We start from the raw sequence: 13,823 nt of genomic DNA on the forward strand, positions 1-13,823 counted from the left end.
TAAATGGCCAGGTACTTGCACCATTTTGCACCTGCTACCATTAATGGCCAATTAATACCACTTTGGCAGTGCTTGGTAAGTGCCTTTCCTTTGTCTCCACAAGCACAAACTCAATGCGTGTTTGTTATATGGCACACCACTCTGTGCATTTGAATGTTGCTCCGAAGTAGTCCATCTTGTGAACTGTACAGGTTTTTTTTTTTGCATTGCTTACAGCTGTGAAAACCTGCATTGATCTGGTGTAGTCTTAAGATTTAAAATGCAAAAATGCAGTTGAAAAATTTGGCTCTGAAGCAGTTTTAGTTGGTGATTGATTTTTCTTTAATTGCTTTTTTTTTTTATAGTTTCATCCCAGGTTCACGTATCTGATCACAAAATCCATGCATCATAAGGAACAGGAAGAGTTAATTCAGTGCAACCTAACTTCTGTTAGGAGAGGCAGATGTGGGGTGCATAGATTATAAGAGAATGTTTCCTAAATCATGTAGTCCCTTTTGTCAGGATTAGGGGCTGTTTGGGACTGAAGAGACGCCAGAAACTGAACAAATGGGGCAAATAGTACAAATCCCATGAGCACTTGAGGAAACTGGTAGTTCCCTGTCGTGCGCACGTGTGGCCAGCTGAGTTTGATCAGGAACTGTTTATTAAGGCACATGGCGCACGGCAGGTGTGGCTTATTGTGGGTGTGTGCGGAGCTCCATGTCGGAGTGAATTTCCACGGAGACGGCGGCGGGCGGTGACCAGGTGGTTCGAGTTGCAAACAAGGCTGCCGCTGTGAAGTGCTGTTTCATCCAGCGTCCAGGACGGCTTACGAGCCTCCCAGACTTCTGATAAGTGCCTCATGAGTATTTTTCCACGTTTTTGAGTTCTTTGTACCACAGACATTTGGTTATTGAAAGGCTGGGGTGCGGAGGGGGGCGGCAATGTACTCCACTGGTCCGGTACTGAGTCTGAATTACGGCTGCATTGTATACGAACATTGTTAGGGACTACGCCCTGGTATGCAAGGCCTTCTCCAGGACATTCAGACACCAATCCTTATTCAGTGGGGTTACTTTTCTGATAAGAGGAATTACCGTACAAATTATGTCTGGCATAAGGAACTGAGTACCCAAAGTCAGTACTCCTGTGTACATGTGTTTTCATGTCTTGGTGATCACTATTGCTATGTGCTAGCCCAAGAATGAGCCATGTGTTATGTCCTTCATGAGGAGAGTAAGTTTCTCCATTGTATGTTCCATCCTGCTTGCTTTATGTAGTGTTTTATGTCAATGTGCATTGTGGTACATGTATTAAGATGTGCTGTGGTGTTCTCAAGGAAGTTACAAGTATGTCATGTTCAGGAACTATGCAGGGTTAGTAGTGTAGGGTTTTTTCCTGTTGCTTCCCTCGACCTATCCACACTAGGGTTTCCTTCAACTTTTTCCTGGTTTCCCTATAATCCCCCACCCTGTCCACAACCTCTTCCTACTCCCCCCCCCCCCCCCCCCCACTGGCTGCCACGTGGTGTCCTGTTCACTATACCAGGCACCTGTGCCAACCACAGTGGGAGGGTCGACTTCATTCGGCTTCTGTGGTTCAGGGGAGAGTGTCGACCGCTCTTCCCTATTTGGTTGTGTATCTTGACATCTTTCCAGGGCGGCCATTCTTTTTGTTTAAATGTTTTTTTTAAAATGGCTGCCATGGAAAGGGAGAAGGAAAGGGACTAGGAGTAGTCCCTTCTCCCTTTCCATCGCAGCTATTGAGGGCTACGGAACTTCTTTGTGGAGGACAATCGTCTACAATGTCTTTACTGCCTGCACTGACCACCAAAAGGATGGGTGCTAGATATGCCTGGTCTTCTCAAAGAAGACAAAGACAGGCATACAAGGCTGGCGGCATGGCTTGATTCGAACAAGGCCTCTGCCCCGTGCTCCGAGCAGGGTCATGCCTCGTCCAGGACTGGCCGGTCCGAAGAACGGTCTCCCTCTGGGAAGAGATGAAAGTCCTTTTGAGGTCGCCCCATCCGTTTGTGGGACCAAGATAAGGCGAAGAACCGCAAGTCCGATTCCACCGGGTTTGCCGCTAATGCGGTTCCCAGGTTGGATAGGCTGCGATCACTATCGCCGTCTGCCTCCATAGCCAACCTGCCATCGAGCTCCTGAAAGAGGAAGTGGTCCACCCCGGCCAAGTTACAGGAGAAATCGGAAAAGCCTAGGCCGGAGGAAGAAAAGAAGGCTGCGCAGCCCAAGCAGGCTCAACCGGCGCAGCCAAAGTCCTTTGACGACACCTGCTGTGACGACCACGCGGCGGAAGGTGCTGATACGACGAAGGTGGCCCCTATGGCGCAAAGGGTATCCCTGCCTCCAAGGCGCAACACGGCTGCCGAGGCAGCAGCCAAGCCTACAAGCACCACTGTGGGGAGGGGGCGGGGGAAGACGCTGGTCCAGATTCCGGTTTAAACCCCTCAGGGAGGAAAAAGGGGGGGCATAAGGATGCCCCAATACAGCCCTCCAAGGTTTGCGTTTAACCGATTGACATCTCATCCACGGATGATGACCAAGAGTCTGTCCATAGGGTCGACGAGGAAGACAGCAGTGGAGGGCCTGGTGCTCCTTTGTTGCCTCCGCAGCCGAGGGACATATCCATGGACATCCTCTCCACTCTCCACACCCTGTTGACAGAGATGCAGCAGAAAGTGCCCCCTGTAGTGCTGCAAGCCCCTGACCAGCCATCGCATAAGATGAGAAAGTGGCATCCGATGCCACCACATCAGCCTCCTCCCCATCAGGCCCCGACTCCACCAGCAGACCCTGATACACACATGGACACTGGTACGGACATGGCCATAGGAACCGACGAAGATGAAGACTTCGTCACAGCAGACAATCCCTGCACCTGGACGCCCCTCATAGTCTCTCCACCAGATGAGGTGGGATAATTCCATTCAATCTCCAGGACTTCTGAGCGGCTCCAGCTGGTGCCAAAAAAAAAACAAGAAAGAGGGCTTGTATCAGCGACAAGAGTCCAAGAGGAAGACTATCCTGGCGGTGCCCTTTCTGGACGACATTTGGGAGGAAGGCCTAGCCCTCATGAAGAACCCATGCAGGCCTCCAACCAATTGAGACTGGTTGGAGAAGAATGCCAGAGTCTGCACCCAATTGCTTGAGGTCACAACCGTTGCTGGCATCGTTAGTGTCAGATGCTGCAAGGAAATGTTCGGCTAATCTCGGCTGCTTCATCATCCGTTCCCCCGGACAACGAGGGGGAGAAGATGGACGCCATGTGGAAGAGTCATGTACACGGCGCCATCCACGATCAAGGTGGCTAATGCTCTGGCTATATTGGCCCTATACGACCAGGAGCTTTGGTACAAGCTGGGCCCGATACTGGAATTCCTCCCGGATGACAAGAAAATGGAAGCACTCGCCCTCGTTCAGGAAGGGGAGGTGGCATCGGACCATGCCATTGCGGTGGCAGTGGACCTGCCCAACAACGGTTTCCGGCAGATGTGAAGCAGTCTGTCTTCGTCAGCACGGATGGCGGAAGGCCACAAACCCTCGTCACGACGTTTATGTGAAGGTGTTGGACATGCCCTTCAACAGAGAAAATGTGTTCGGGTAGGCGGTCGACGAATCCCTTCAAGCCGTAAAGACCGATACAGAGGTGGCACGTTCCCTTGGCACTTGTAACGGAAGCATTGCTTGTCATCTTTTTGCTCCTCGGGGGAAAATCAAGCAGATCATCCAAGGGATTCTCCACATCATACAGGCAACCTCCCCGATCCTCCATGCAGGGAGCCTGCAGAGGTCACTCCCGGGCCTACGGTAGCGGAGTTACGCGTCAATGTCGCCCAACAAGCCAAGACGGCTCCCAATCGTGCACCCTGGTGGAAAGCCGGCTGACTAGGTTCGTCAGCGAGTGGAAGATGATCGACAAACAGATGGGTGCTGGATGCTCTCACCCAGGGACAAACCTTGTAGTTTCAATACAGGTGCCAACGTATTCCACCGGTTCCTAGAAAGGAGCTTCACATTCCTCGGCTCCTGGAAGAAGTGCGAGCCATGTCACAGAAAGGGGCGATAAGCTTGTTCCCCAACGGCCCCGGGGCTTGTCTATTCCAGATACTTTCTGGTAAGAAAACCTGCGCTGTCTGAACAAGTATCTGAAGTCCCAGAAATTCAGGATGGTCACGTTGCGGCACGTGCTCGGCCAACTGGAGGAAGGGAATTTCTTGACTTCGTTGGAACTAGAGGAAACATCGTAAGTTCCTATGTTTCGTGGTGCAAGGCCAACACTACCGGTTCAAGCCCTTCCATTTGGCTTGAAATCGGCCCCAAGAGGGTTTACAAATGCTTGGCCCTGGTGGCAGCCCATCTGCGTCTGCAGGGCATACACGTATACCCGTAACTGGAGGATTGGCTGATACGCGCCCGTGCTCCGGATCTGGCCGACTAGCACACAAAGGAGACCGTCCGACTGACAGACGGAGCTGGGATTCTCTGTAAACTATCCAAAGTCCTGCTCAACACCTTTGCAGAACACGATACTGCTCAGCACCAGACTTGGCACAGTGGCTTGCCTGGCGTCGCCCTCTGGGGAGAGGCTAGCTGCCATTCAAGTGAAGGTGCAGTGACTGTCTTCAGCTAAGACCGCCATGGTGCGGGCCATCGAGTCGATGCTGGGCATGAGATTGTCCTGCATCTACCTCATCTGTCTTGCAGTTTGCAGATGCGACCCCCCCCCCGCCCTCCCCCACATGAATTCTTGGATGCGCGTTGGATACAAGTGTCCAGGAGTTTTGCAGACAAGATCTCTCTCAACAAGGAATTCCGGCGGGCGATAGAGGCGTGGGGGGTTGTGCTACCACATCGCCCAAGGGTCCGGATTTCAAACCCTGCCATACCAGGAGAGAGTCAACACGGATGCCTCGCTGGAAGTTTGGGAGCTTCACACCAGACGTCTACACGCTGGAGAAGGATCTGCACATCAGCATCCTGGCCAAAGTAAAGTGGAAATGGTGCAGAGCTTGTAAACCATCAGGAATCTGGTGAGGAAATGGTACGTGTTTTGGAAACTCAAGTTGCAAGGCTTTAACGATGATAAATTGTATTGAATCTTCTTTTACTAAAATTGGGATGATGAACATAGTCCCAGCACCCAGAAACCTTTGATTGCTTTAAATTAGTGTTATCTTCATTTGTCTCTCTTTACAAAGGAATTAAATCGGTTGTTTAAATGCATACGATTTATTCTCTGCGCTATTCAAAGGAAATTGGCTAATGCTACAAATGAGGCAGAGTTAAAGATTTACTTTCATACAAAACAGTCTCTGCTGCAACCAGAGCGATCTGATCTTTCACACATCATTCAGATTTTACAGAACACAACAGCAAGGCAAATCCACGCAGGGTTCGCTGGAAGATTTACAGATCGTGACAATCCTGCTGCAGTAGCTACCATTGATTGTGTGGACTCACACAATGAAGTATATCCCTTTGCTTTAACCATAAATCAGAACGCGACTGCATGGAATGACCAAGTGTACCACCACAAAAAGGCATCTCAGAAGCAGAAGAACCTGGACATGACAAATGGTAAAAAAATCACAGAACTGTAAAGCCCAGAACAATAACGTGTCTCAAATTCCTGCGAAATCTCACTATACAGGAATCTCTAGCAAAGACGAAATGGAAGATTTGAATTGCTGCATGCTCGATTGTGTGCAAATACAGCCAACATGAGTAGGAGCCCTAACGAAGTGGAAGTATCCATAATAACTAATGTGTACAATGTCCACCCCGACAGGGCACACTCTTCACTTATAATTGCACACCTGGTTGCAGTTATTTTGTGCAAAACATATTATTGGACCTAAGGAAGTCAGCTGGTGCGATATGTCAATGTGTTTAGCATTTTAAGGGGTCCCGGAGGGCTGGCTCTACGAACCCACCTTACTTGATAGGCCCCCACAGTTGTAGGGGAGATGAAAGGGGACTGGTTCCGCCACATTCATCTGTTCCTAGGTTCCTAATTGAAAAGGCTTTGAAGGGTGAACAAGTGTTCAGTCCTTAAAAGGTTTAATATTCTCACCCTATTTTCAGAGATCACCCCCATCCCCCACCCAAATTGCCTGCAAGTTCAACCAAAGATATAGAGTGTGTCTAGTTCAATGATCCATCTCATACTAACTCGTCATAGAAACCTCTTCAACCAATCGCTCTCAACTGGGTCAGTACCGCAGGCCTTAAAATCTGCGTACACAAACCACACCTTAAGGATAATATGGGTGATGTGGAAGACCTCTCTAACTACACATCAATATCAAACCTTCCCTATCTGGCAAAACTGCTAGAGACCTATGTCTACAAACAAACAGTCTAACACGTAGCAAACCACCAACTGTTGGACCAAGCACAAGTCCGCTTCAGACCCATGAGAGGGACGGAGACAGCACTTTTCTCTATCTGTGAATAATCTAAAGATCAATGCAGATTCCAACATAAACTTGGCACTGATACTACTGGACCTCTCTGCAGCATTCGACATCAGTCACGTCATCAAGAGACTAGAAGAAATAATGATCACCGGCATGGCGCTGCTCTATGTTATCGTACTATCTGAAAGAACAAACAGTATGGATAAAACCATTCAAATCCCTGCCGCGGGACACCACCTGTGATGTACCACAAGGATCCTCCCAATCCTCACTCCTCTTCAGGGAAGCAACCAATCCATCCCATGGCCGCAATACTAGGAACCGTGCCCATGCCATCCAAAATAGTCAAAATCCTAATGGATAACAAACTTACCCTAGAACCGCAAGTAAATGCAATAATCAAGAAATGCTCTTTCCACCTGCACACAATCACAAAGATTCTACCATACCTCTCTTTCAAACGCACAAAACCCTGGCCATCATATCCCTCATGTACAGGATAGTCTACGCCAACAGCCTCGGAATGCCAGATTATCTACTGAAGAAACTGCAATCTATACAACATATATAGAACACAGCGGGCAGACTTGTCGTCAAACTCAGAAAGGGACCACATCACTCCAGCGTTAAAGATGCTACATTGGCTGCCGTCAAAAAAACGAATCGCATTCAAAACAATGTGCTGAACACACAGAGCAATCCACGACCAAGGAGCAGAATTCTTGCAAAAGAAAATCTCAATTTACCAGCCGACCAGAACACTCCTATCCCTCAACGACATTCACCTGGAACCTAAACCATACACCAGGAAAAAAAAAGATTGCTTTCTCCTGCCTAGCTGCTACAGTTTGGAACTCCCTCCCGAGAGAAATAGGAAACCTGAAGGACCATCTAAAATTCAGAAAAACCTGGCTCTTCAACTCGGAACTGGACGAAAACAAATGAGCAACACCCACACCCACAGAATGAACACCCAAATGGCAAGATGGAGGATTAGACCGAACCACGACAAAGTGCAGGAAGGTGAAGAGACAGAGTAGGAGGCAGACCTGTGTGCACCTATTCCCATGGAGTGCCCACATGGAGGTTAGGGAGAGAAATGGGAGTGTCCTAGGTTGAACCACAGAGGGCATTCAAGGGGAAAGCGTGGTGACCAAACAGACCACAGGCCCAAGGGAGCTTAATGGCAGAGGGAAGAAGTCTTCCATCCCCCACCCTCGCCTTCCCCTGCCCCCTCTTTCACTTCAAGGGGCCTAGGGCGGCGATGGTGTCTGCACAGCAGGATAAGCCAGAGGACAAAGCCGTGTAGACATCCATTAGTCTGAACACCCGTGGGGGGTTGAGGGGGTATGGGAGGCATCACCACTAAACAGCCCTGCTGACAATGTGCAACTCTGCACAGAAAATAGAAGAGACTCACCTAGCACACCAAAATGACATTGGCAGGAACCTGTGCCACAGGTGGCCAAAGCGGAAGGGGTACGATGGAGCGCCATCACTAACCAACCCACTAAAAGAGCTCCTTGTTTACCCCTCTCAAACCACAACACAACCATGCCTATACAGCACAACAAACTGCACACTCTTCACTACACTGCAACAATGAAACAAACAACATCTAACCTTGCACAATGTCACGACCACTACAGACTGAAAAATCACACCTACACTCAGCGAATGGTGTAAACCGAACTGCTGCTGCCAACAGCACATCACAGCTTATTTGTGCTTTACCCCTGCTCAGTTCTACTAACTCACCCTACCTTGTTGCGTTTCAGATCTGCCAGGGGACCACTCCGGTGGTGATAGTGCATGGTATAAAAATCATTTAGCATAACAGTGTATATCGAATCTAACATTGTGGTGGAGGTAATTAACAGAGAATCCCCAACATTGGTACAGTTAGGTTTTATTAGTTCTGAACATATTCCCCGCACCCTCCCCCCACCCCCCAACCCTTCACGAAAAGGAGTAGTGACATTACAAATGTGAGGTGCTCCGAGAAGGGAACAGAAATTGCTGTCACAGTTCCCAATAGGGAAACTGAGCTGTTAATTTTGTGGAACCTTTTAATGATTGTGAATTTGGAGCAAGATTGGTCATGGCTGACGGGAACCCTGACAGCCAATAATAGTAAACCTACTGTCTCACACTTGCCCCAGCTTATAAAACCCCTTTGGCCCCCTTGTCTTGGAACTCCAGAGGCCACACCTAATTTTTCACTAATCCACTGTTGATAACAATGCTGGAAAAGTACAAAATGGTTTGCTTACAGGAACATTGGCTGATGAAACGTCCTAGTTTGGATGGGTACTCAAACTGTTTCTAGGATGAAAGGAAAGGAAATCTTAGGCATCCTATGGATGGCTCTGATGATCTTCCTTAAATCAGGTTATGGTATCAGTCGTCGGAATTGCAGTTGGGCACACTAGCTGTGGAGTTTGCTATAACGACACAGCTGGAAAAATGTGTTATTGATGGACACCATATAATGGCATGAGTGGGGTCGGGGGTTAGAGAGATTGATACATTTTTGGAGACCTTAAGATCCTATACTGAATCTTGGATCGGTAAGAACAATCGTGGGCATGTAATCATCTTGGGGGACCTGAATTCTTCTTGTCCTGCATTTGACAACAACACAGTTAAGTCTTATGTTCTACCTGATGGTCTCACACAGAAAGACTGCAGTGGGACTAAATGGCTTGCTTGTATGAATACAGTAGGTTTGTTGCAAATAAACGGGGCTGTGAAAGGGGTTGATCCAGGTTATTCTACGTGGTTTATAGGAGACAACATGTCAATGGTTGATTATAAAGTTATGGATTCATTTTTAATTATGATTTGCTTACCATTGCTTGTATTACCTACTATATGTGACGATCACTGTATGCAGAGTTGTTTAATGGATGTACAGTTAAATGAGCATACAGAAATGTATTTGCATGATATTGGTGTGAATCTGGAGGGAAATAGAATTTTTTGGGAAAATGCCATGACCAGATTTCATTATAGGATCAATGTTGTATTGCAATCCACTAATTTTGAGTGTAAATTGTGTGTGTTTACCATTGATAATATTGAAGTGCTGAAAAATAATCAAAATCTCGCCTTACGTAGGGATTTTCATAAAAAAGCAACTGACTAAAAAGCAGTACACCCGCGTACAACTTGGGAGATGAAATAGAAAGGTAACCAATGCTAGAATTACCCAATGTTATAAGAACTGTGCTAAGAGCGCATCTATTACAATGGACACTGAACTTATGTTCGATATTTAAATGCTAAAAATGTGCCTAACTTTGAAGACTGGTAAATTTATTTGAAGGACAGGCATATGGAAATACAAGTGAACGCGGATTCAGGGAAATGGGTGTCCCATTTTAGAACCTTATATGCGGAAGATAAGATGGACTTTATTACACAAAGTACTGCGAAGGGGTCTAATAATAACTTTGTGATGATACCAGATCCTTGATAATATTATTTTTGGGCTAGCCAGTCGAAGGCATCCTGGCCCGAACAATCTATTAAATACATTCTTCAAAGGGAGTCTGCGGGCCACTATTTTGCCATTTCTTTTTTAGGATATGGAAAAACGAGGGTCCTATCCAGCTTCCTGGAAAATCTTACATCATCCTCCTCTATTAGAATGGCCCCCGCTCGGATCCCAGGAATTGCTGTCCTGTACTTGATGCAGCCAGTAAGATCTACGCACCAATTGTATTAAATTATCTGCAGTCATGGGCGGTAAAAGGGGGTCGTCTGAGTAAATGTCAACTAGGTTCCGTAAACATGGGACAATTCTTTACAGATTTGTATTGAAGTGCTCTCAATAGTTGGTCATGGGCGGTCGCTAGGATTCAATCCATGTAGATCTTTCTACTGCCTTTGATCTCTTATGGCGGAAGCTCGTAAAATGGGGCATTCCATATGGTCTCCTAAAACTAATTATTAAGTTGCATGAGTACACCTATGTTCAGGTGGGGTTAAACAAGTCTGACGCATTGTCACGTAAGATCGGTATAAGCAACAGTTTAAGGGAGCGGTGCGTTCTTGCCCCATGTCTTTTTAACCTCTATGTAACGGACATTGGGGAAGTGGTAGAGACCACCGCTTTGGTTTCTCCAAAAATAGGACATTTAAAGTCCACGTGGGTTGCATATGCTGATGACTTCATATTGTTGGACTCTACCGCAGTGTTTGCAAAGTTTGACAGTGTTTGATAGTTATGTGATTGCTAATTTCTTAAATCAACATTAAAAATACAAAGGTATTAACATTTACCTCCAGTAGAAGAAATATTAGAGGTTGCTGGACACATTGGTTCCCACTTGAGAGGGCCAGAGAACTGATATATCTGGGTTTCACTATTTATCTCGCACATGAAATATATTACGTTTTTATGTATCCACTAACTAAATAATATGTAGGCAAAGTTGTGCCTGCATTATTTATGGCATCTACCCTGGTTGGGCATTGAATGTCCTTTGGAGGGGGTTGGTGGGGTGGGGGGATGGAAAGTAAATTATGATGCTGCTGCAAGAAGATCTGACCTAGGACGATGCTCCTTAAAGGTCAAGGCCCAGTGGAGAGTTTTATCTTTCTACTACAGACTATTAGTCCCTTGTCCTCATTCGCTATCTACAGACTTAAATATGGTAATGAAAAGAAAAAGTACTGAACGATTTTGCTAATCATTGTGACACAGCTTTGCATCCAATTGGTAAAACAAAGAATTCCTTGATGGATGATATGGCAAGGGTTAAAGCGTTTCATCAAATGGATTGGTGTATTACAATAGGCCAGTTTCATAGCTACAAAAGCTTACATCTTAGACAAAAACACGAGTTTAAGAATCCTCCTCTAAAAACTGGAAACTCTTGACCACCTGCTTCTTCATTGTGATCATTTAAATTCTAAACTTGTGGCTTTTTTTGGTACTTATTGTAAATAACGGGTGATTATGGACTTGTCTCCTTTCGAAAGAATTGTTTGAGTGGTATGCCTGTCTCACTTGCCTTGGCTGTGGTGGATTTCATAAACCGGCTGTGTTTGGAGGTGGACATTATGGGTTCTTAAAGTTCTTACTGCTAGTAAGTAGGCAGATCATTAGCTTTGATTTTTTTTGTGTGATTTGTACTAGCAGTTTCTTGTAAATGTTATGATAAGGTTGAACAAGGTTTTAAACAAGAACCAATACAAAATAAATGTAGCCTCTGCTGACCAATGTCAGGCTTCCAGTCCTCCTATTATGAAATTGTAACCGCTGCTGCAGTAGCAAAGACTCCCTACAATGTCTTGAGGGCACGTTTATGGGCGAATTTGCATATTTATATATAGTCCATTGCAGTTCTGAATGTTTCCAATGATGACTTAAATGGTTTGAAAGGAAAAGGTTGCACACTAACTCGTTCACAAAACCTGGCTTTTTCAAAGTGTATCAAATTTGGCAAATGATCCAATGGTTCCATGCGTTGGGGCAACAATGACATGAATATTTTTTATGAATGTATACTAATTTATTAACCTGTTTAAATATTTACAATTTCAGCATAAAAAAACGCAGGACACCATCCTCCATTTTGAAGATGAGCTGAGATGCACCACAAGAAGTCTGCACAAATACTTTGAAAACGATCATCAGTGCAGCGTTGATGTGGAACTCTAGCGCAGTGGGACCGGTGGACACCTTTTTCTACTTTTACATCGGATGTTAGTGACTTTTTGGCAAAGGATAATCACTGACCCAGAAAACAAATTAAATGTGTGCACACTGCTGTGACCACCACTTTGCATGTACACCATTCAACATTAGCGATATTTTATTGGTCTGAAACTTTGCACTTTTAGAGTTCCAACTTGGACATCTGCCAGAGGGCAATGCATGACTGCATCAGGTCCAGGTTGTAACATGCCTGTCCTGTGAGGGTTGCAATACCTGTAACAATATTGGCATTTTTGTTATACTATCCACTGATGACCTTTCCCTTTTTATCATCTCCAGTGTGCATTGTATCCGATGGACTTTGTCACTTTTTTAAATGTTTTTATGTATCGTAAATAAATGCAAATGTACCTACTCCATTGAGCATATTTTTATTGCTAGAGTGATCTTTGAAAAGGAGGTTGCTGGAGTGCCCTATGCATACATACCAAGATGGGAGTTGAACTCAGATTCATGGAGACTGGGGCACAAAGGTGACGCTTTACTGGGTCGATTAACTCATTGTTCAAACTGACTACAGTTCTTTATGCAAGAACGGGGATGTCAATGTTGTAATCCATTTATTTTTATGCACCATATCAATAAAAAGGAAACCTGTGCTACCTTTTGATACGCTTTTTCATAGATTACATTAACAATTATGTACACATATGTAAAGTGCAAATAGTGGTATCTTAATGGTTGCCATATTTGGATATACCATTTTGGTAGGCTTCCACGTACGTCCTGATCCTTGCCCCAGTTACCTAGAGTCTATCATTAACCAGGAAGGCTTTTGGCTTCATCCAGATTTTGTGTCCCTCTGTCTGATCATGGCTGGTATGTAGGATTACTTATCAGCCATAATATCTTCTACCAAAAGTGAAACTCTATACCAAGTTGGGGCCTTGCCTTTGCAAATGCCCCAGGCACTTTTCCTTGGGCCATTTGGTGTGACAACTGGGCATAGTGTGTGGCCATGCCCACTGACCAATTTGCTCAGGGCATAGCATTTGGCTATGCCACTTAAGTCACCATATGTACACGTTTTGCCAGGCCTGAGGCCCTGCCCTGTGGCTAAAGTTCTAGTGACCATGGATGTTCTGCAGGATAGCCTTATCCCTGCGGGTGTGGTTGGTGGGTCTGGGATGGGCTCAAACTGATCCAACACTTGCTTGAGCCTTCAGATGTGGTTTGAACCCATGCCCTTCCAACCACCCCATTTTTTTTAAACCTGCTCCCCCCGCATGTCCATATGCCACATTTTGGTGACATTCTACTTATAGTTCCACTGATCCACCATGAAAATTCATGGCCAACAAAAGCAGGTGTTTGACTGTACAGAAATAAAATCTGGTTGAACGGCCCTGCAATGTTTTCCAGCCTAATTTGCACCTTACAGTTGTGTTGATTTGGAGGAACTCCCCACACGTATTAATGAGGAGGGAGACCAAGGGAATATGCTTCACCTGGATGCTACCAGATGTGGGCATGGAAAGTCATTGGAGAGCTCCTCGCTGAAGCCTGGTTCCTGCATTCCCTTCTCTCACACTGTGATTGATTTCTTTCCTGAATCCATGCAGATGCATTCAGCTGCCACTACGTTGGTGGACTACATTGCCCAGCAGCCCACTCACCTTTTAGAGAAAGTGTGCTTACCTTGCAGGTAGGGCACGGGAACATGTGCACTCATCAGGC

At 45.9% G+C, this 13,823-nt stretch overlaps 1 protein-coding gene across 1 annotated transcript in view; it reads left to right on the plus strand.

Moving 5' to 3' along the window:
• The window catches only part of LOC138581799 (baculoviral IAP repeat-containing protein 5.1-like), a 139,760-nt gene extending 127,007 nt beyond the window's left edge, over positions 1-12,753 (plus strand). Inside the window, exon 4 of the mRNA XM_069652817.1 lies at positions 11,973-12,753. Within this exon, the coding sequence (XP_069508918.1) occupies positions 11,973-12,089 (117 nt within the window). The 3' untranslated portion in view covers positions 12,090-12,753. The remainder of the gene's footprint in view (positions 1-11,972) is intronic.
• Positions 12,754-13,823: the final 1,070 nt, after the last annotated feature.

The sequence above is a fragment of the Ambystoma mexicanum genome, chromosome 3q, assembly GCF_040938575.1.
Source record: "Ambystoma mexicanum isolate Mex_15411 chromosome 3q, UKY_AmexF1_1, whole genome shotgun sequence".
Taxonomy (NCBI): Eukaryota; Metazoa; Chordata; class Amphibia; order Caudata; family Ambystomatidae; genus Ambystoma; species Ambystoma mexicanum.